This window comes from Salvelinus alpinus, chromosome 2 (genome assembly GCF_045679555.1).
Source record: "Salvelinus alpinus chromosome 2, SLU_Salpinus.1, whole genome shotgun sequence".
NCBI lineage: Eukaryota > Metazoa > Chordata > Actinopteri > Salmoniformes > Salmonidae > Salvelinus > Salvelinus alpinus.
In genome coordinates, this window is record NC_092087.1 from 29794499 (window position 1) to 29816390 (window position 21892).

General features: G+C 42.8%; 1 protein-coding gene across 2 annotated transcripts in view; it reads right to left on the reverse strand.

Annotated features, from left to right (window-relative positions):
- Positions 1 to 21892, reverse strand: part of LOC139558528 (immunoglobulin superfamily member 21-like) — a 307618-nt gene that overhangs the window by 85468 nt on the left and 200258 nt on the right. For both annotated transcript variants that reach the window (XM_071373699.1, XM_071373706.1), the window contains exon 4: positions 19552 to 19670. In XM_071373699.1, coding sequence (XP_071229800.1) covers positions 19552 to 19670 — 119 coding nt within the window. The remainder of the gene's footprint in view (positions 1 to 19551; positions 19671 to 21892) is intronic.

Sequence of the window (21892 nt, forward strand, 5' to 3'; positions counted from 1 at the left end):
ACAATGCCACCAGCCATACTGCTCGTTCTGTGTGTGATTTCCTGCAAGACAGGAATGTCAGTGTTCTGCCATGGCCAGCCCAGATTTCAATCCCATTGAGCACGTCTGGGACCTGTTGGATCGGAGGGTGAGGGCTAGGGCCATTCCCCCCAGAAATGTCCGGGAAGTTGCAGGTGCCTTGGTGAAAGAGTGGGGTAACATCTCACAGCAAGAACTGGCAAACCTGGTGCAGTCCATGAGGAGGAGATGCACTGCAGTACTTAATGCAGCTGGTGGCCACACTGTTACTTTTGATTTTGACCCCCCCCCTTTGTTCAGGGACACATTATTCAATTTCTGTTAGTCACATGTCTGTGGAACTTGTTCAGTTTATGTCTCAGTTGTTGAATCTTGTTATGTTCATTCAAATATTTACACATGTTAAGTTTGCTGAAAATAAACGCAGTTGACAGTGAGAGGACGTTTCTTTTTTTGCTGAGTTTATAATCGGCATATAAAAAGAAGTTACGTTATCAACCATTGACCAGCAATAAACTATCTGGTTTCAGGAAAAGAAGCTGAAAGAGCTGAAAAGACCTGATTGTTGCTCCTGGGAGTGTTCTAACCAGTGTAAATGAGTACCACTGAGCAGTGGTAAACATCAATAAACATCAGAAAGAAAAGCAATTTCTTCTAAGGAGGTAGAATAAGCAGGAGAGAAAAACAGGTTGGTCATCAGAATGGAAACTATTAGACTGACGGGTCGGATATCACGCTAAGTCCTGCTAATTGGCTAATAAAATGATGATGATTGGTGACCTTATTCCATTAAGAAAACCTTGGGACTTGGAAAGGAGATGAACTGGCCATTTTTTACAAACAATTCTGAAAATCATCAACAGAGAAAGTATGACCTGAGGAGGACCTTGAGTCTATGTACAATTTCTCTTAGCAAGGAAGTAAAAACTACAAGAACATCTAACCAGGGTTAGCAAAACATAAGTGTACCCTTTAAAAAAGCTGAAGGCTAGTTTTGAAGTAAAGTAAAAACCTTGACAGAGGGCCAGGTCAAGATCTAGTGTAATCTCTGTCAACATTAGTGTGAATGTTGTCTGATGACAGAACATCCCATTGGAGAAGACGGCCAAAGACTTCCTTTGTTGCTATCCTACATTGGCGCAATAGGGGAGAGTCAGTGAGTGAGATGTTACCAATATGACAAAATGTTTCCTTGGGTTCTGCTTGATGTCAAAAGGCACTTGTACAAATATAAATGTGTGTATGTATAGAAGTGCTCCATGACAACACAAACAGTATTTCTGATTTTCTTTAGGGTAATTACTATTTGTTAATTTGCAAAAAAAAACACAGCAGCCCACACTTTTTCAGATAAAGGTTCAAAACACTTCTTCATAATTGCATGAATCATACAGCACTTCATAGAAAATGTTTAAGGCTTCACATCAACCAGGCATGTTTTTATGTCTTAAAACTTCAGAAAGCAAAAATAATTTTAAAAAGTATTTATTTTTTCCTAACTGATGTGCATACTGCCAGTTCAATTTTGGAGAGGAAACCCTAGAGGAAGTCAATGGGTTGTTTATTTTCCCCCATATTATCACCCTAGGTTTTAGCTCAGAGAGACAGACGTTAAATAATTCAATACATTTTTGAATACATTTCAGTCTATTTTTTCAATGAGCGCTCCAAGCCAACCTATTATAATGGTGCCGTACTATAAGTTGCTCCCTATCAGAGCACAGTGACTGGTAGGGGTGGTCAGGTGATCAGAAGGAACTATTTATGTCAGAACAAAATTATCTTGGTGGAGACTGGGTACTATGTCTCTCTTAAGCTGAGGCAAAAACAAAGACCGGGGCATAAACAGCCAAACCATATGCCACGCGGAGGGGCATTAGTGTGACTCTCATTAAAATATGATACAGACGAAACACAGACCTGAGGAACGTTGGTACAGGATTAGTTAAATGGGTTGAGAGGAGGATGTATTATAGAGGGGAAGAGGACAGATCAGAGAGAGGGTAATGGATAATCACATCAAGGACACTCTGTGTGCTGGTGACCTTAGGCACAGTAATTCACACACTTCCTAATGCATGTGATGAATCTGGCGTAAACGGCGTCCTTGTCAGGAGCTGATGATGATTAGCCCATTGTGTTCCAGTTCTTCCCTACGTCAGGCATAGGCTAGGGGTGCTCTACCCTCTCGTAACAAGTACAGGGCACAAGGGGAACAGCCGCCCCATAGCCATCCATCAAAACCCGTCACCGCCCTATTGCCAAATTCCAACTGCTAACCCTCATTGCTGTGTCTGCAGGCGTTGCTGTGTTTGGGCATGGCTGGAACGTCATTAATCCCAGCCGTTTATAAACGAGCAGCTAAATATACACAGCGCTTAATTAAAGTTGGGCATCCATTATTGAAGCAAATCCCAGTTTTATGGGATGAGAGAGTAATTAGTCCCTATACACCTTAGAGCTCATCTCAGTGTTCCTGGGTATATAAATACCAGCCCTGCTGCCTCATGAAGGGTATCCTCTAAATTACATCTTTGCGCCATGCAAAGGTTATAACAAAGGGTTTCTGGGATTACGTGACATGGCGTTTAAACGCGTCGCATGCCGCCCAAGATGCTCTTTATCAGGAAGGTGAATCTAAGCCTGACATTCAGTCAGCTGATATGTTTTATAGCCAACACTTGAAATACTGGAGGGCAATAGAACAACAGACTGTTGTCTTAATATGGCTCTCAAGGTTTCTCTGCCAAGGTCAGTCTGATCTCTAAGATACAAATTACTACTCCTAATCTTTGAAATGTCACAGAGGAATCACTTTAGGTAATAACAAATGATGACCCTATTTCTACAATTGGGAAAAGAGCTATTGATTTTTTCATTTTGTCTGGAATTTCAATGTCTGGAATTATGACCTTTGCATGTGATGTACAGGAGATAGATATGTCGCTGGAACTCTAGTAAAGCGAAATTCCTTCATCTTTTGTGGTTAGCAGTCAGTAAACTTCACCTCAGGTGCAGTGAATACATCAAAACCAACCTGATCACTGTATTTCTGTACTTCTCACATCCAAAATTACCTTTTCGTATCATATGTCTACTAAAGGACTTCTCTACCTCATAATTAATTAGTTATTAAAAGCTGGACAATAGAGATTCATTCAAAATGAATTGGCAGAGGTCTCACAGCTAAATATCTACAGTGCCCAAGGGTTCTCGTATTTCCATTTCAAACCCCAGCTCTTGGACTCATGATTTGCTCAAGTGAATTCAACTAGAACAGAGTTGTTTCAAGGTCACTTGCATTGGTGTTAAAATGTCACTGATAGCAGGTAGGCTACATTGGCACAGGAACTATGAACTCAGTAGAGAAATAGATGTGTGAAACACATGTACTGAATCAAATCTTTATGCCCAATATGTGACAGATCACCAGCCAACCAGTAAAGTGGACAAAGAGGCAGAAGCTGTAGCAATGAATATGATGCATTATGACCCTCTAATGAGTTTGGCAAGATCAGCGCAAATAGCCAGGAATAACTGGCAAATAGGAAATGTTGTTAATTTCATTTTGCCAATTCGGTTGGTACGCAAAAGGTTTGTTTAAAAAAAAAAGTGGTTGCTATGCAGGCTGACTAACATTCTTGTCACTTGCCAGCTAGCTAGCCAACTTCAGCTAACAGTCACTTCCAACATTGTATCTGGAATGACAGTAAACTAGCCACATTTTCTTTTGTTTTAGCTTTTTTTATATTGGCAATTACAGTACTTGGATATATCCATAATAATGACATTGATGCGTGCTTTCACTTGGCTCAGAAAAAGTTAACTTCTAGTCTGGACACTGTTCACTCTGTACACTACAGGGGAGATCATAGAAATATAGTGAATAGAACGGGCGTCCCCATTTAAGTCAATAATGGCATAATAGGTGGGACTGGCAGCTATTGCTAGTGTACCCATAGGAGCAAAGCAGGAAGTAAAAGTAGGAAGTGTACCCATCAATCTGTGCTGTGATTTGTTGAATCAATTCAACTGACAATACAAAAAGTACATTCCATTGCATGAGCCACATCAGCTAACATTATTTGAATGAATATTCTACGTTACCATGGAAATTATTGTATCACAATACCAAGCAGCCATTGCGAGTGTACCCATGAGTTTACCAGTCAAATTGCCAGGATTAGAGGTTCAAAGAGAGTTCTATTTCTATGGAGGAAAACATGGTTTCCGAGGTCGAACAAGCAGACAGCAAGGATTATATTAACCCCTGTGATGGAAAATGTGATGTTGGTGCTTTTCTATTTTAGACATTTCTGTGTTCTATGTTTGTGCTTTTCTAATAACCATTTTCTGTGTTCATGCAAGTGACTGATTGAACGAACCCTCACTATCAGTATCTGCAATTTGGCATTACGCCCAGAAACTTGTTTGATATCTCAGTTTCAAGGCCTCATTTTAGAAAAGAAGCCTCGTGAGGTATTGGTCTCTCACATGCATGACCCAGTATTGGTCAGTCACATGAATGAAGCAAACGTTAATGATGAATTAATTATGAATAAGATAAATCATGCAAATATGACTTGTCTGCAAATATATAAAAAACTAACGGGACTACCCCATTAGAGTTCATGACAGACGTTCACTATGGTGCATCAAGTTAGTTGGAACCTCTCCAGTTAAGTGATAATAAACAATGCTTCATTTAATATTGACTTTGAGTGTTCCTGTGTAAGAACTCCCACAACACCCCCACTGTTACAAACCAAATGGTGACCTAGAAGCAACGGGAAATAATGTGCGAGTTGAGATAAATTCAACAGTTGATTCAGAGAGCAATATGAACATGATGATAGCTTATGGAAGAGCAGTGATAACTCAGATGGAACTGTTAGCAAGTATAGGTGTGTCTGTGTTGGCAACTACATCATGGCTTGGAATGCTGCTCCTCCAATCAGCATCCAGGATTCAAATAACCCAATTTTATAATATTTAGTTCAGAGTGGCTGCGGTTCCGGATTTTCTGGAATCTGATTTGCCGTGGCTATTGATACAGAGATTTCTGCACATGTGCAGGATTTTTTTAAACGCAGCTTCTGCTTAGGCGGGGCAGCTGCCACTTCCCCCTCCTTGACATGGAGGGGGAAACTTCATGTGGTACACTAAAGATATGGTTGACTTGTTCAAACTATGCATTCCATGCCTAATTTTTCAGGAGGAGTGTTAAAGCAACATGCTGCTAATATGTTGTACACAAAATACATGATAGACATGTTCGTACAAACTTTGATGTCTGTTGTACAAGATGGCGCCGACAGAGATGGTCGCATCGCTTCGAATTCTCAGGAAACTATGCAGTATTTTGTTTTTTCATGTATTATTTCTTACATTGTTACCCCAGGAAATCTTAAGTCTAATTACGTACAGCCGGGAAGAACTATTGGATATAAGAGCAACGTCAACTTACCAACATTACGACCAGGAATACGCCTTTCCAGAAGCGGATCCTCTGTTCGGACCACCACCCAGGACAATGGATCTAATCCCAGTAGCTGACCCAAAACAAAGGCGCCGCAGAAGGGGCAGATGGAGCGGCCTCCTGGTCAGGCTCCGTAGACATACACATCGCCCACCACTCCTGAGTATACTACTCGCCAATGTACAGTCTCTTGACAACAAGGCAGACGAAATTTGAGCAAGGGTTGCCTTCCAGAGAGACATCAAAGACAGTAACATTCTCTGTTTCACGGAAACATGGTTCTCTCGGGATATGTTGTCGGAATCGGTTCAGCCACCGGGCTTCTCCATGCATCGCACCTAAAGAGATAAACACCTCTCTGGGAAAAGGAAGGGTGGGGGTGTATGCTTCATGATTAATGACTCATGGTGTAATCATAACAACATACAGAAACTCAAATCCTTCTGCACACCCGACCTTGAATTCCTTACAATCAAATGCCGGCCATTTTAGTTATAGTCACTGGGGATTTTTAACAAAGCAAATTTGAGAACAAGGCTACCTAAATTCTATCAGCATATTGATTGCACTACGCACAGGGGTAATACACTCGACCACTGCTACTCTAACTTCCGCGATGCATACAAAGCCCTCCATCACCCTCCCTTCGGGAAAATCCGACCACGACGCCATCTTGCTATTCCCGTCTTATAGGCAGAAACTCAAACAGGATGTACCAGCAACGAGAACTATACAATGCTGCTCTGACCATTCGGAAGCCACGCTTCAAGATTGTTTTGATCACGCAGACTGGAATATGTTCCAGTCAGCCTCAGAGAACAACAACGACCTATACGCTGACTCAGTGAGTGAGTTGATAAAGAGGTGCATTGGAGATGTTGTAACCACTGTCACTATTAAAACCTACCCTAACCAGAAACCATGGATGGATGGCGGCATTCGCACAAAACTGAAAGCGCGAACCACCGCATTTAACCATGGAAAAAGATCTGGGAATATGGCTGAAAATAAACAGTGTAGTTATTCCCTCCGCAAGGCAATCAAACAAGCGACATGCCGGTACAGGGAAAAGGTGGAGTTGCAATTCGAACAGCTCAGACACGGGACGTATGTGACAGGGTCTACAGGAATTCACGGACTACAAAAAGTAAACCAGCCACGTCACGGACACCTACGTTACGCACCCAATGTCACAGGAAGGCCAAAAAGATCATCAAGGACAACAGCCACCCGAGCCACTGCCTGTTCACACCGCTATCATCCAGAAGGCGAGGTCAGTACAGGTGCATCAAAGCTGGGACCGAGAGACTGAAAAACATCTTCTATCTCAAGGCCATCAGACTGCTAAACAGCCATCACTAACTCAGACAGGCTGCTGCCTATATTGAGACCCAATCACTGGCCACTTTAATAAATGGATCACTAGTCACTTTAAACAATGCCACTTTAAATATTGCCACTTTAATAATGTTTACATATCTTACATTACTTATATCAGATGCATATACTGTATTTTATACCATCTATTGCATCTTGCCTATGTCGCTCGGACATCACTCATGATACATCACATGTACATATATGTACATATAAATATATGGATCCATATAAGGAGGGGCGGTGTGCATATTTGTAAACAACAGCTGGTGCACGGAATCTGAGGAAGTCTCTAGATTTTGCTCGCCTGAAGTAGAGAATATTGTGATAAATTGCAGGCCACACTACTTGCCTAGAGAGTTTTCAGCTATACTTTTCGTGGCAGTTTATTTAGAATCACAGACAGATGCTGGCACTTAGAACGCACTCAGTCAGCTGTATAAGGAAATAAGCAAACAGGAAACAACTCACCCAGAGGCGGCACTCCTAGTGGCTGGAGACTTTAATGCAGGGAAACTTAAATCAGTTCTACCAAATTTCTATCAACATGTTAAATGTGCAACCAGAGGGAAACAAATTCTAGATCACCTGTACTCCACACACAGAGACGCGTACAAAGCTTTCCCTCGCCCTCCATTTGGTAAATCCAACCACAACTCTATCCTCCTGATTCCTGCTTACAAGCAAAAATTGAAGCAGGAAGCACCAGTGACTCAGTCTATAAGAAAGTGGTCAGATGAAGCAGATGCTAAACTACAGGACTGTTTTGCTATCACAGACTGGAACATGTTCCGGGATTCTTCCGATGGCATTGAGGAGTACACCACATCAGTCACTGGCTTTATCAATAAGTGCATCGAGGACGTCGTCCCCACAGTGACTGTACGTACATACTCCAACCAGAAGCAATAGATTACAGGCAACATTCGCACTGAGCAAAGGGGCAGAGCTGCCGCTTTCAAGGTGCGGGACTCTAACCCGGAAGCTTACAAGAAATCCAGCTATGCCCTGCGACAAACCATCAAACAGGCAAAGCGTCAATACAGGGCTAAGATTGAATCATACTACACCGGCTCCGACACTCATCTTATGTGGCAGGGCTTGCAAACTATTACAGACTACAAAGGGAAGCACAGCCGCGAGCTGCCTAGTGACACGAGCCAACCAGACGAGCTAAATCACTTCTATGCTCGCTTCGAGGCAAGCAACACTGAGGCATGCATGAGAGCATCAGCTGTTCCGGATGACTGTGTGATCACGCTCTCCGTATCCGACGTGAGTAAGACCTTTAAACAGGTCAACATACACAATGCTGCGGGGCCAGAAGGCTTACCAGGACGTGTGCTCCGGGCATGTGCTGACCAACTGGCAGGTGTCTTCACTGACATTTTCAACATGCCCCTGATTAAGTCTGTAATACCAACATGTTTCAAGCAGAACACCATAGTACCTGTGCCTAAAAACATGAAGGCAACCTGCCTAAATGACTAAAGACCCGTAGCACTCACGTCCGTAGCCATGAAGTGCTTTGAAAGACTGGTAATGGCTCACATCAACACCATCATCTCAGAAACCCTAAACCCACTCCAATTTGCATTCCGCCCAAACAGATCCACAGATGATGCAATCTCTATTGCACTCCACACTGCCCTTTCCCACCTGGACAAAAGGAACACTTATGTGAGAATGCTATTCATTGACTACAGATCAGCGTTCAACACCATAGTGCCCGCAATGCTCATCACTAAGCTAAGGATCCTGGGACTTAACACCTCTCTCTGCAACTGCATCCTGGACTTCCTGACGGGCCGCCCCAAGGTGGTGAGGGTAGGTAGCAACACATCTGCCATGCTGATCCTCAACACTGGAGCCCCCCAGGGGTGCGTGCTCTGTCCCCTCCTGTACTCCCTGTTCACCCACGACTGTATGGCCAGGTACGACTCCAACACCATCATTAAGTTTGCAGACGACACAACAGTGGTGGGCCTGATCACAGACAACAACGAGACAGCCTATAGGGAGGAGGTCAGAGACCTGTAGTCAATTCTTCGGCTTGCAAGCCTCCACCTTTTTCCTCCAAACATAACGATGGCCAGTATGGCCAAACAGTTCTAATTTTGTTTCATCAGACCAGAGGACATTTCTCCAAAAAGTACGAACTTTGTCCCCATGTGCATTTGCAAACCGTAGTCTGGCTTTTTTTTTTTTAAGCAGTGGCTTCTTCCTTGCTGAGCGGCCTTTCAGGATATGTCGATATAGGACTCGTTTTACTGTGGAAATAGATACTTTTGTACCCGTTTCCTCCAGAATCTTCACAAGGTCCTTTGCTGTTGTTCTGGGATTGATTTGCACTTTTCGCACCAAAGTATGTTGATCTCTAGGAGACCGAACGTGTCTCCATCCTGAGCGGTATGACAGCTGCATAGTGTTTATACTGGCATACTATTGTTTATACAGATGAACGTGGTACCTTCAGACGTTTGGAAATTGCTCCCAAGGATGAACCAAACTTGTGGAGGTGAATTTTTTTTCTGAGGTCTTGGCTGATTTCTTTTGATTTTCCCATGATGTCAAGCAAAGAGGCACTGAGTTTGAATGTAGGCCTTGAAATACATCCACAGGTACACCTCCAATTGACTCAAATGATCAGAAGCAATCATAATTTTCTGGAATCTTCCAAGCTGTTTAAAGGCACAGTCAACTTAGTGTATGTAAACTTCTGACCCACTGGAATTGTGATACAGTGAGTTATAAGTGAAATAATCTGTCTGTAAACAATTGTTGGAAGAATTACTTGTGTCATGCACAAAGTAGATGTCCTAACCAACTTGCCAAAACTATAGTTTGTTAACAAGACATTTGTGGAGTGGTTGAAAAATGAGTTTTATTGACTCCAACCTAAGTGTATGTAAAGTTATGACTCCAACTGTATTAATTTCAACAGTTTTTTAGAAGAAATGGTGCATTATATGACAAAAGTGCAAGGGGGACAATATTTTTTGCCACAAATAGTAGGCAGTCTAAAGCAGTAGTTGAAAACGACATAAGGAATAATAGAGCACCGGCACGAGGGATTCTAAATGAACTCGTCTGTTGTCAGATTATGCTTACCGCTCAGGTAACCTAATGTAGCAGGCATAAAAGCAACCACTGAAACTAGATCCTCCACATTCTGGTCTTGACGAGAATAAAAATAAATGAGGGGAGAGGTTCTCTTCTGCACTGTTCAACCAATCCAGTAAATGTGAAGGAGGAATTACAGTGGCTTGCAAAAGTATTCACCCCCTTGGCATTTTTCGTATTTTGTTGCCTTACAACTTGGAATTAAAATTAATTTGGGGGGTTTGTATCATCTGATTTACACAACATGCCTACCACTTTGAAGATGCAAAATATGTTTTATTGTGAAACAAACAAGAAATAAGACCAAAAAAAAGAACTTGAGCGTGCATAATTATTCACGCCCCCAAAGTCAATACTTTGTAGAGACACCTTTTGCAGCAGTTACAGCTGCAAGTCTCTTGGGGTATGTCTCTATAAGCTTGGCACAGCTAGCTACTGGGATTTTTGCCCATTCTTCAAGGCAAAACTGCTCCAGCTCCTTCAAGTTGGATGGGTTCCGTTGGTGTACAGCAATCTTTAAGTCATACCACAGATTCTCAATTGGATTGAGGTATGGACTTTGACTAGGCCATTCCAAGACATTTACATGTTTCCCCTTAAACCACATGAGTGTTGCTTTAGCAGTATGCTTAGGGTCATTGTCCTGTTGGAATGTGAACCTCTGTCCCAGTCTCAAATCTCTGGAAGACTGAAACAGGTTTCCCTCAAAAATGTCCCTGTATGTAGCATCATCCATCATTCCTTCAATTCTGACCAGTTTCCCAGTCCCTGCAAATGAAAAACATACCCACAGCATGACGCTGCCACCACCATGCTTCACCGTGGGGGTGTTGTTCACGGAGTGATGAGGTGTTGGGTTTGCGCCAGACATAGCGTTTTCCTTGATGGCCAAAAAGCCAAATTTTTGTCTCATCTGACCAGAGTACCTTCTTCCATATGTTTGAAGAGTCTCCCACATGCCTTTTGGCGAACACCAAACGTGTTTGCTTATTTCTTTCTTTAACTTCTTATGGCTGAAGGGGCAGTATTGAGTAGCTTGGATGAAAGGTGCCCATTGTAAACGGCCAGCTCCTCAGTCTCAGTTGCTAATATATGCATATTATTATTAGTATTGGATAGAAAACACTCTAAAGTTCCTAAAACTGTTTGAATGAAGTCTGTGAGATTAACAGAACTCATATGGCAGGCAAAAACCTGAGAAGTTCCACTTCCTGTTTGGATTTTTTCTGGGGGTGCCATATTTTCAACCAAGCTCTTATTGAAAATACAGAGAGATATGGATGGGTTTTCACTTCCTACGGCTTCCACTAGATGTCAGCAGTCAATATAACTAAGTCTGATGACTCTAATGTGAAGGGGGGTCGAAGGACACAGAATTTAGTATGAGGTGCCATGAGGTGACCATGCATTCAACACGCGCGTTCACGTGAGAGGCAGCTCTGTTCCATCTCTCAATTGAAGTCGATTTAATTCTCCGGTTGGAACGTTATTCAAGATGTATGTTAACAACATTCTAAAGATTGATTCAGTACATCGTTTGCCATGTTTCTACTGACTGTAACGGAACGTTTGGACATTTCGTCACGTTATAGTGGTCGCGCTTTGAGACTTTGGTTAGGGTATTTGGTAAACAATTCGAAAGTAGCTAATTTGACATAAATAACGGACATGAACGAACAAATCAAGCATTTATTGTGGACCTGGGATTCCTAGGACTGCATTCTGATGAATTCATCAAAGGTAAGGAAACATTTATCATGTATTTTCTGGTTTCTGTTGAGTCCAACATGGTGGCTAATTTGGCTAATCATCTGAGCTCCGTCTCAGATTATTGCATGGTTTATATTTCCGTAAAGTTTTTTTGAAATCTGACACAGCGGTTGCATTAAGGAGAGGTATATCTATAATTCTATGTGTATTACTTGTATTATCATTTATATTTATGTTGAGTATTTCTTTTGAAACGATGTGGCTATGCAAAGTCACTTGATGTTTTTGCAACTAGTGAATCTAACGCCTCAATGTAAACTCAGATTTTTTGATATAAATATGAACTTAATCAAACAAAACATGCATGTATTGTGTAACATGAAGTCCTATGAGTGTCATCTGATGAAAATAATCGAAGGTTAGTGATTCATTTTATCTCTATTCTGGTTTTTGTGAAAGCTATCTTTAGCTGGAAAAAATGTCTGTGGTTATTGTGGTTTTGTGGTGACCTAACATAATCGTTTGTAGTGCTTTCGCTGAAAAGCCTATTTGAAATCGGACACTTTGGTGGGATTAACAACAAGATTATCTTTAAAATGATATGACACATGAATGTCTGAGGAATTTTAATTATGAGATTTCTGTTTTTTGAATTTGACGCCCTGCACTTCGACTGGCTGTTGTCATATCGATCCCGTTAATGGGACTGCAGCCATAAGAAGTTTTTAAGCAATGGCTTTTTTTCTGGCCACTCTTCCATAAAGCCCAGCTCTGTGGAGTGTACAGCTTAAAGTGGTCCTTTGGACAGATATTCCAATCTCTGCTGTGGAGGTTTGCAGCTCGTTCAGGGTTATCTTTGGTCTCTTTGTTGCCTCTCTGATTAATGCCCTCCTTGCCTGGTCCGTGAGTTTTGGTGGACGGCCGGTTTGTTGTGGTGCCATATTCTTTCCATTTTTTAGTAATGGATTTAATGGTGCTCCGTGCGATGTTCAAAGTTTCGGATATTTTTTTATAACCCAACCCTGATTTGTACTTCTCCACAACTTTGTCCCTGACCTGTTTGGAGAGCTCCTTGGTCTTCATGGTGCCGCTTGCTAATTGGTGCCCCTTGCTGAGTGGTATTGCAGACTCTGGGGCCTTTCAGAACAAGTGTATATATACTGAGATCATGTGAGAGATCATGTGACACTTAGATTGCACACAGGTGGACTTTATTTAACAAATTATGTGACTTCTGAAATTAATTGGTTGCACCATATCTTATGTAGGGGCTTCATAGTAAAAGGGGTGAATACATATGAACGCACCACTTTCCGTTTTTTTTCCGTTTTTTTTTATATGTTTTTTTTTTTTCACTTCACCAATTTGGACTATTTTGTGTATGTCCATTACATGAAATCCAAATAAAAATCAATTTAAATTACAGGTTGTAATGCAACAAAATAGGAAAAACGCCAAGGGGGATGAATACTTTTGTAAGGCACTGTAAGATGGCGTGTCGCCATGTTAACAGCCAAAAGCGGACTTTGCGTCACATGCTCTTCTTCCATTTCCCCTGAAAACCGGAACATCCGGTTGTTGACGACTCTGTACATAATTTTTTCAGGTACTCTGGCTAGTGCCTACAATATGGCAGCAACTATAAATATTAGCTTACATCATCACACAAAACACTGTTTGTTTTTGCTCCAATGCAATGTCTTTATTTTAATTTTATTTAACTAGGCAAGTCAGTTAAGAACAAATACTTATTTACTATGACGGACTACCCCCCCGGCCAAACCCTCCCCTAACCTGGATGACGCTGGGCCAATTGTGCGCCACCCTATTGGACTCCCGATCACGGCTGGTTGTGACACAGCCTGGGAACGAACCAAGGTCTGTATTGACGACTTTAGCAATGCCCTGCCTTAGACCGCTGGCGAAAACTATGTATTTGTTGGACATTGTTTTTCCACAGTGCTTTAATGGAGTTGTCAATGCCAACAACTGGATGCTTCCGATTTTCAGGGATATAGAACTCAAATGTTTTCTCTCTAGCCAGTGAAACTTTTGACTCCATTGGAGAAAAAAGACATCAGAAAACAAATGTTATTTTCTTTAGCATATCTTTGAGATGTAGTTTTAGTAGAAAACTGTCACCATTGGTTATAATAGCATTGCCTTACTAATCCTCAAGGCAGAGGTCTGCCATGCCTTGCGGCATCACCAAACCACTGTGAATTTAAGCAGTTGAGGATGAAAGCAAAGACATCTCAAACGTTCCCAGAGTGAAAGATAGTGGCAGAGGTACCAAGAGTTCGAGGTTTGGCCTTCTGAAACTGAGTGATTTCATTTCTTGGCAGGGAATTCATTAAAATGATAATTCTTATTTATGAAGCCCTTTAAGAAATTGAAATACTCTCCATGTACTGCCTCCTATTAATTAACTTTTTTCTCTCATTTTCTTTCTTTCTCCCTTCTTTTTTCTCACTTCCTAGTGAACTTGGCACACTAATAGGTTATGAATAATTCTGTTTCAGTTTAGACGGCAATTAGCCACAATGCCAGAGGCCATTCTTCTTCTCCTCCACCAGAGTGGAGATTTAACACCCAGCTGATAGTGCTCACACTTTCCCCTGGCTGTATCATTCATATATCTCCACCACCACCCCTAAACGATTAAGGGGTTAACTTGGGCTGAATCCTCTCCCATTGATAAAGATCTGTTCATTTACGTCTGTGAAGAGTTAATCCGGTTCGGTATCAGGTTTATTGAATGGTTTTACGTAATTCTGGGAAAGTGAAGGTCAGCGGAGGAGCTATGAGAACCAGAAGTCGTCTTTGGGTAAACCTGCAGCCTAATGTCAACAGCCATTGGCAATATGGCAAATGAACAAAATATGCTAATGGACTAACCATGTCCTTGTGTTTTTCTCTGTCTTCTGTTTGTCTGAGAAATGTTACTGTTGATAATTAGCGATAAGCTGTACATAAGAAGACTTGCTGCCGGACTTTAAATGCCAGTGAGCCAGCTGTCAATAGAGAAAGTTACACCAACAATTATGGCAAAGAGTGAGTGAGAAAAGCAGCTCCTCAGGTCACTGGCAGAAACATGGGAAGAAAAAGAAACACGTCATTCTCCAAAATAGCAGTGAAATGGGTTTGTAATTATACAGAGAGAGGATGGGAGGACAGGTTCAAATCCTGGTCTTCACGGTGTTCTCAGATGCAGCATTAGATAGCATTAGAGAGGGGAAAGGTTCAGGTTATTTTGACTTTCTTTTTTGGCAGTCATGTCCAAGATGGCGTAGCAGTGCAGACGTGTTTTGTTCGTCCTCTCGTGTACTTTTGTATTTTTCATCTTTTTTGTATATATTTCAATTTTATTTTCAATCTCTTCTCCATTTTAGTTCAATTATACCTTCCGGTAACCTGCCTCACCCAATGTGATACGGAACCGCTATTATTTTACATTTTTAGACCTCATAGCAAGAACCACCTAGCCATCAGAAGCTAATAAGCTACAAGCTATTTAGTCATTGTTAGCCACTGCTAGCGGCTTTTACCTTCTGCACAGATACCAGCCCTTTTTTTATATATATTTTTTGCCTGGATAATACTCGCCAGCCTACCAGTAACGGACTGCCTCTCCACTACAACGCCGGATTCCTGCCGTAATCCCTGGACCATTACTCCTGATCTTCACAGCTAGCTAGCACCCACCGAGTTACCCAGTACCAAAGCTATCCCTGAGGCCCACCTCCCGGACTACTCAGTTGTTCACCCGGACTCCACCCAAACACGGCTAGAACACACTACTCCACCGGATCCTTGCCGTAAGCTCTGGACCTTGGCACCAGATCACCGCTGCTACCGAGTGGCTATAGTGGCTAACGCCCCTGCCCCGAAGCTAGCACCAGTTAGCCGTGAGCCAGGCGCATCTCCCGGCTAGGAAACTAAATTACTACAATACCTCTTTCGCCATCTGGCTTGGATCCTTAGTCGACACGGCGCCCCGCCGCACCACCACGACTGGTCTACCGACGAATACTCCATCCGCTGTGCCTTCAACCGGCCTCCGTCGGACTTCAGAGCAGACGCTTCTACTAGCCCCGAGCTACTAACTTTAAACGCCGTGTTGCCCACATGCTAGCATAGTAGCGACTACTCCGCGGCTTCCCTGTTCCATCTATTGCTGCCCCCTGGACCCTATGATCACTTGGATACATAGCTGATGCCTGCTGGACTGTCCAAAAATTTCCATACCCAACTACAACATTTTCCGTCAAGATAGAACTGCCAAAGGGGGAGGAGTTGCAATCTACTGCAGAGATAGCCTGCAAAGTTCTGTCATACTTTCCAGGTCTATACCCAAACAGTTTGAACTTCAAATTTTTTAAATTAACCTCTACAGAAATAAGTCTCTCACTGTTGCCGCCTGCTATCGACCCCCCTCCGCTCCCAGCTGTGCCCTGGACACCATTTGTGAATTGATCGCCCCCCATCTAGCTTCAGAGTTCGTTCTGTTAGGTGACCTAAACTGGGATATGCTTAACACCCCGGCAGTCCTAAAATCTAAGCTAGATGCCCTCAATCTCACACAAATCATCAAGGAACCCACCAGGTACAACCCTAAATCCATAAACATGGGCACCTTCATAGACATTATCCTGACCAGCTTGCCCTCCAAATACATCTCCGCTGTTTTCAATCAGGATCTCAGCGATCACTGCCTCATTGCCTGTATCCGCTATGGGACCATGGTCAAACGACCACCCCTCATCACTGTCAAACGCTCCCTAAAACAGTTCTGCGAGCAGGCTTTTCAAATCGAACTGGCCCGGGTATCCTGGAAGGATATTGACCTCATCCCGTCAGTCGAGGCTGCCTGGTCATTTTTTTAAAGTAATTTCCTCACCATCTTAGATAAGCATGCCCCGTTCAAAAAATGCAGAATTAAGAACAGATATAGCCCTATAGCACAAAAACATCCTGTGGCGGACTGCAATAGCATCGAATAGTCCCCGCGATATGCAACTGTTCAGGGAAGTCAGGAACCAATACATGCAGTCAGTCAGGAAAGCAAAGGCTAGCTTTTTCAAGCAGAAATTCGCATCCTGTAGCTCTAACTCCAAAAATATTTGGGACACTGTAAAGTCCATGGAGAACAAGAGCACCTCCTCCCAGCTGCCCACTGCACTGAGGCTAGGTAACACGGGTCACCACTGAAAAATCCATGATAATCGAAAATTTCAATAAGCATTTCTCAACGGCTGGCCATGCCTTCCTCCTGAATACTCCAACCCCGGCCAACAGCTCCCCCCTCCCCCCTCCCCGCAGCTACCCGCCCAAGCCTCCCCAGCTTCTCCTTCACCAAAATGCAGACAGCAGATGTTCTGAAAGAGCTGCAAAACCTGGACCCATACAAATCAGCTGGGCTAGACAATCTGGACCCTCTCTTTCTAAAACTATCCGCCGCCATTGTTGCAACCCTTATTACCAGCCTGTTCAACCTCTCTTTCGTATCGTCTGAGATCCCTAAAGATTGGAAAGCTGCCGCGGTCATCCCCCTCTTCAAAGGGGCTGACACCCTAGACCCAAACTGTTAGGCAGGGCAGGATGGATATAGCTCTATCTAAAGTCTTCGAAAGCCAAGTTAATAAACAGGTTTCGAATCCCACCGTACCTTCTCCGCTGAAACGGTCACGGGTGCACCTCAGCCACGCTCAAGGTACTAAACGATATCATAACCGCCATCGATAAAAGACAGTACTGTGCAGCCATCTTCATCGACCTGGCCAAGGATTTCAACTTTGTCAATCACCGTATTCTTATCGGCAGACTCAACAGCCTTGGTTTTTCTAATGACTGCGTCGCTTGGTTCACCAACTACTTTGCAGACAGAGTTCAGTGTGTCAAATCGGAGGGCCTGTTGTCCGTACCTCTGGCAGTCTCTATGGGGGTACCACAGGGTTCAATGCTCGGGCCGACACTTTTCTCTGTATATATCAATGATGTCGCTCTTGCTGCGGGTGATTCTTTGATCACCCTCTACGCAGACGACACCATTCGGTATACTTCAGGCCCTTCCTTGGACACTGTGCTAACTAACCTCCAAACGAGCTTCAATGCCATACAACACGCCTTCCGTGGCCTTCAACTGCTCTTAAACACTAGTAAAACCAAATGCATACTTTTCAACCGTTCGCTTTCCGCACCCGCCCGCCCGACTAGCATCACCACCCTGGACGGTTCCGACCTAAAATATGTGTCTAAATACCTAGGTGTCTGGCTAGACTGTAAACTCTCCTTCCAGACTCATATTTAACATCTCCAATTCAAAATCAAATCTAGAATCGGCTTTCTATTTCGCAACAAAGCCTCCTTCACTCACGCCGCCAAACTTACCCTAGTAAAACTGACTATCCTACCGATCCTCGACTTCGGCGACGTCATCTACAAAATAGCTTCTAATACTCTACTCAGCAAACTAGATGCAGTCTATCACAGTGCCATCCATTTTGTTACCAAATCACCTTATACCACCAACCACTGCAACCTAGTCGGCTGGTCCTCGCTACATATTCGTCGCCAGACCCACTGGCTCCAGGTCATCTATAAGTCTATGCTAGGTAAAGCTCCGCCTTATCTCAGTTCACTGGTCACGATAACAACACCCATCCGTAGCACACGTTCCAGCAGGTATATCTCACTGATCATCCCCAAAGCCAACACCTCATTTGGCCAGCTTTCCTTCCAGTTCTCTGCTGCCAGTGACTGGAACGAATTGCAAAAATCGCTGAAGTTGGAGACCTTTATTTCCCTCACCAACTTTAAACATCTGCTATCTGAGAAGCTAACCGATCGCTGCAGCTGTACATAGTCCATCTGTAAACAGCCCACCCAATCTACCTACCTCACCCCCATACTGTTTTTATTTTATATACTTTTCTGCTCTTTTGCACACCAGTATCTCTACTTGCACATCATCATCTGCTCATTTATCACTCCAGTGTTAATCTGCTAAATTGTAATTATTCGCTCCTATGGCCTATTTATTGCCTACCTCCTCATGCCTTTTGCACACACTGTATATAGACTTTCTTTTTTCTACTGTGTCATTGACTTGTTTATTGTTTACTCCATGTGTAACTCTGTGTTGTTGTCTGTGTCACACTGCTTTGCTTTATCTTGGCCAGGTCGCAGTTGCAAATGAGAACTTGTTCTCAACTAGCCTACCTGGTTAAATAAAGGTAAACATTAAAAAATGATCCTGTTAGTAGGGAACTTGGGGTTCAGTAGGGGTAGGTGAAATTGTGTTACAGTTTGATATAGTACAATCTCCAAAAAAACAGTGCCTCTGCCGACACATACACTCATTATCACACTGAGACAGTGTCAGCCATCAAACTTGCTGAGCACACCCTATGAGAAATGTTCACTACCAGTCAGAGAAGGGGAGCTAAGGGTAATGATGATGATTATGATTATTAGCTAAAACCTGATGATGATTCTTCTTTTTCAAAACTTGACCGTTCTACATCTTTAGAACCGCATTCAGTTCTGTAGTACAACTGTCCGTAGTGTGTGTCAGTAGTGCATGTCAACTGGAACCTATTTGACATTTCCTCCAGCTTGTCCAACTACTCTCATGGCTGTCTGTCTGCTACCTTCACTCACAAGGAGTGCTGAGGTAGATTTCTTGTAATTTTTTGCTGCTTTAATGTATTTCCATAGAAAGGCACCAGAACATGTTACAACAGAACATTTTGATTAATGTTGCAGAGCGTCAGAGTAGAACAGAGCTAGACATTTTTGCATATTCACAGTCACGGGCTGACTACAGAGTTTAAATTACTTACACATAACGGTGAGAAAGACATTTCCCGATGCCAAGACCACCTTTTCTCTCGTTGCTCGGTCATAGATGCCCACGTGGCACTCATAAGGCCCATTGTCCGAGATCCGTACCTCCGGGAGCCTGCAGAGATATGACAGACAAAAACGTAATTAAAAACACACACAATAATAAAAACATTTACACTACCGGTCAAAAGTTTTAGAACACCTACTCATTCAAAGCATTAAAACAGCCAAGTGCAGTCGCAAAAATCATCAAGCGCTACGATGAAACTGGCTCTCATGAGGACCGCCAACGGAAATGGAAGACCCAGAGTCACCTCTGCTGCAGAGAATAAGTTCATTAGAGTTACCAGCCTCAGAAATTACAGCCAAAATAAATGCTTCACATAGTGCAAGTAACAGACACATCTCAACATCAACTGTTCAGATGAGACTGCATGAACCAGGCTTTCATGGTCGAATTGCTGCAAACAAACCACTACTAAAGGACACCAATAAGAAGAAGGGACTTGCTTGTGCCAAGAAACACGAGCAAAGGACATTAGACAGGTGGAAATTTGTCCTTTGGTCTGAGATTTTTGATTCCAACCGCTGTGTCTTTGTGAGTCTTTGGGTGAACGGATGATCTCCACATGTGTATTTCCCACTGTAAACCATGGAGGAGGAGGTGTTATGGTGTGGGGGTGCTTCGCTGGTGACACTGTCTGTGATTTATTTAGAATTCAAGGCACACTTAACCATAATGGCTACCACAGCATTCTGCAGTGATAAGCCATCCCATCTGGTTAGGGCTTAGTGGGACTATCATTTGTTTTTCAACAGGACAATGACCCAACACACCTCCAGGCTGTGTAAGGGCTATTTTACCAAGAAAGAGAGTGATGGAGTGCTGCATCAGATGACCTGGCTTCCACAATCCCCCGACCTCAACCAAATTGAGATGGTTTGCGATGAGTCGGCCCGCAGAATGAAGGAAAAATCAACCAACATGTGCTCAGCATATGTGGGAACTCCTTCAAGACTGTTGGAAAAGCATTCCAGGTGAAGCTGGTTGAGAGAATGCCAAGAGTGTGCAAAGCTGTCATCAAGGCAAAGGGTAGCTACTTTGAAGAATCTCAAATATAAAATATTATTTTGATTTGTTTAACACTTTTTTGGTTACTACTTGATTGCATATGTGTTATTTCAAAGTGTTGAAGTCTTCACTATTATTCTACAATGTAGAAAATTGTAAAAATAAAGAAAAACCCTTGAATGAGAACTTTTGACCGGTAGTGTACATCGATTTTTTTTTCATAATACATTATTTTCTCAGACAGGAAATAGTTTGGACATTTTGAAGTGGAAATCAATATTGAAGTGGAATTCAGTTAATTCATTCCACTTACAAATTGCATGACTGTCCTTCATAGTGTTCCTGCTGTTGTCCCTAATGAATGATGTCGAAAGGAGGTGAACAACAGACATCCACATGTCAGAATACAACATTTTTGTTCTCTTGTTGAAATTCAGGAAGCAATAATTTGACCAAAACATAATTCTTTTTCACGAGCAACACCTCCATGAAGGACAGAAAATTATTCAGGCAGCCAGCAGATTACCAGGAAACGGCCATTTTTTAAAGGCCTGCGAGTTCAATCTGTATTCTGTTTCCGCCTAATGTGTCAACAGCGATAATCAAAGTGGGACACCACCAGTCGCATTTAGGCCCTGTGATTTATTTCCACAAAACGGGAACAATTGTCCTTGCCGCCCGGCTGTTTCAGAGGGAGACCTCTGTTGGAACAGCGGCAGGGCACTCGGAGCACCGTAGCTCTGATGAGTTCAGCAGTGGTATGTGTAAGGGGGTGGGGGGTAAAATTAGATAATTCTGTTGGAGAACAGTCAACCCTTGGTGGGGCCACCCTTCCCACCCCCAGCCTGTATAGAGCACACGTCCACAATCACTATGGTGAGGCCCCATGGGTCAATGGTTGCTGATGCTGACTGATAGAGACTCAGTGGCAGTCACATTCTACCATAAACTATGCATTTCTAATACTATACCTAATCTCTTACATGTCATGGCTGTTTTAATGCTGAATTCAACAATGGCCTCCAGCTTCAAAACACTTAACCAACATGATAGTCACACAATGTTTGACTGACAGCAAGCTCATTTATATTGAATGGGGGCAAAATGGGAGTCCACTATGCATCTCACACACATTGCTCTCATTCAGCCACTCATTTTTCCCAGCATGTCAAATCACATCTATCAATCTAATTTATTTATAAAGCCCTTTTTACATCAGCCGATGTCACAAAGTGCTCTGGATCCTGACCAGATGTCCCTTCCAT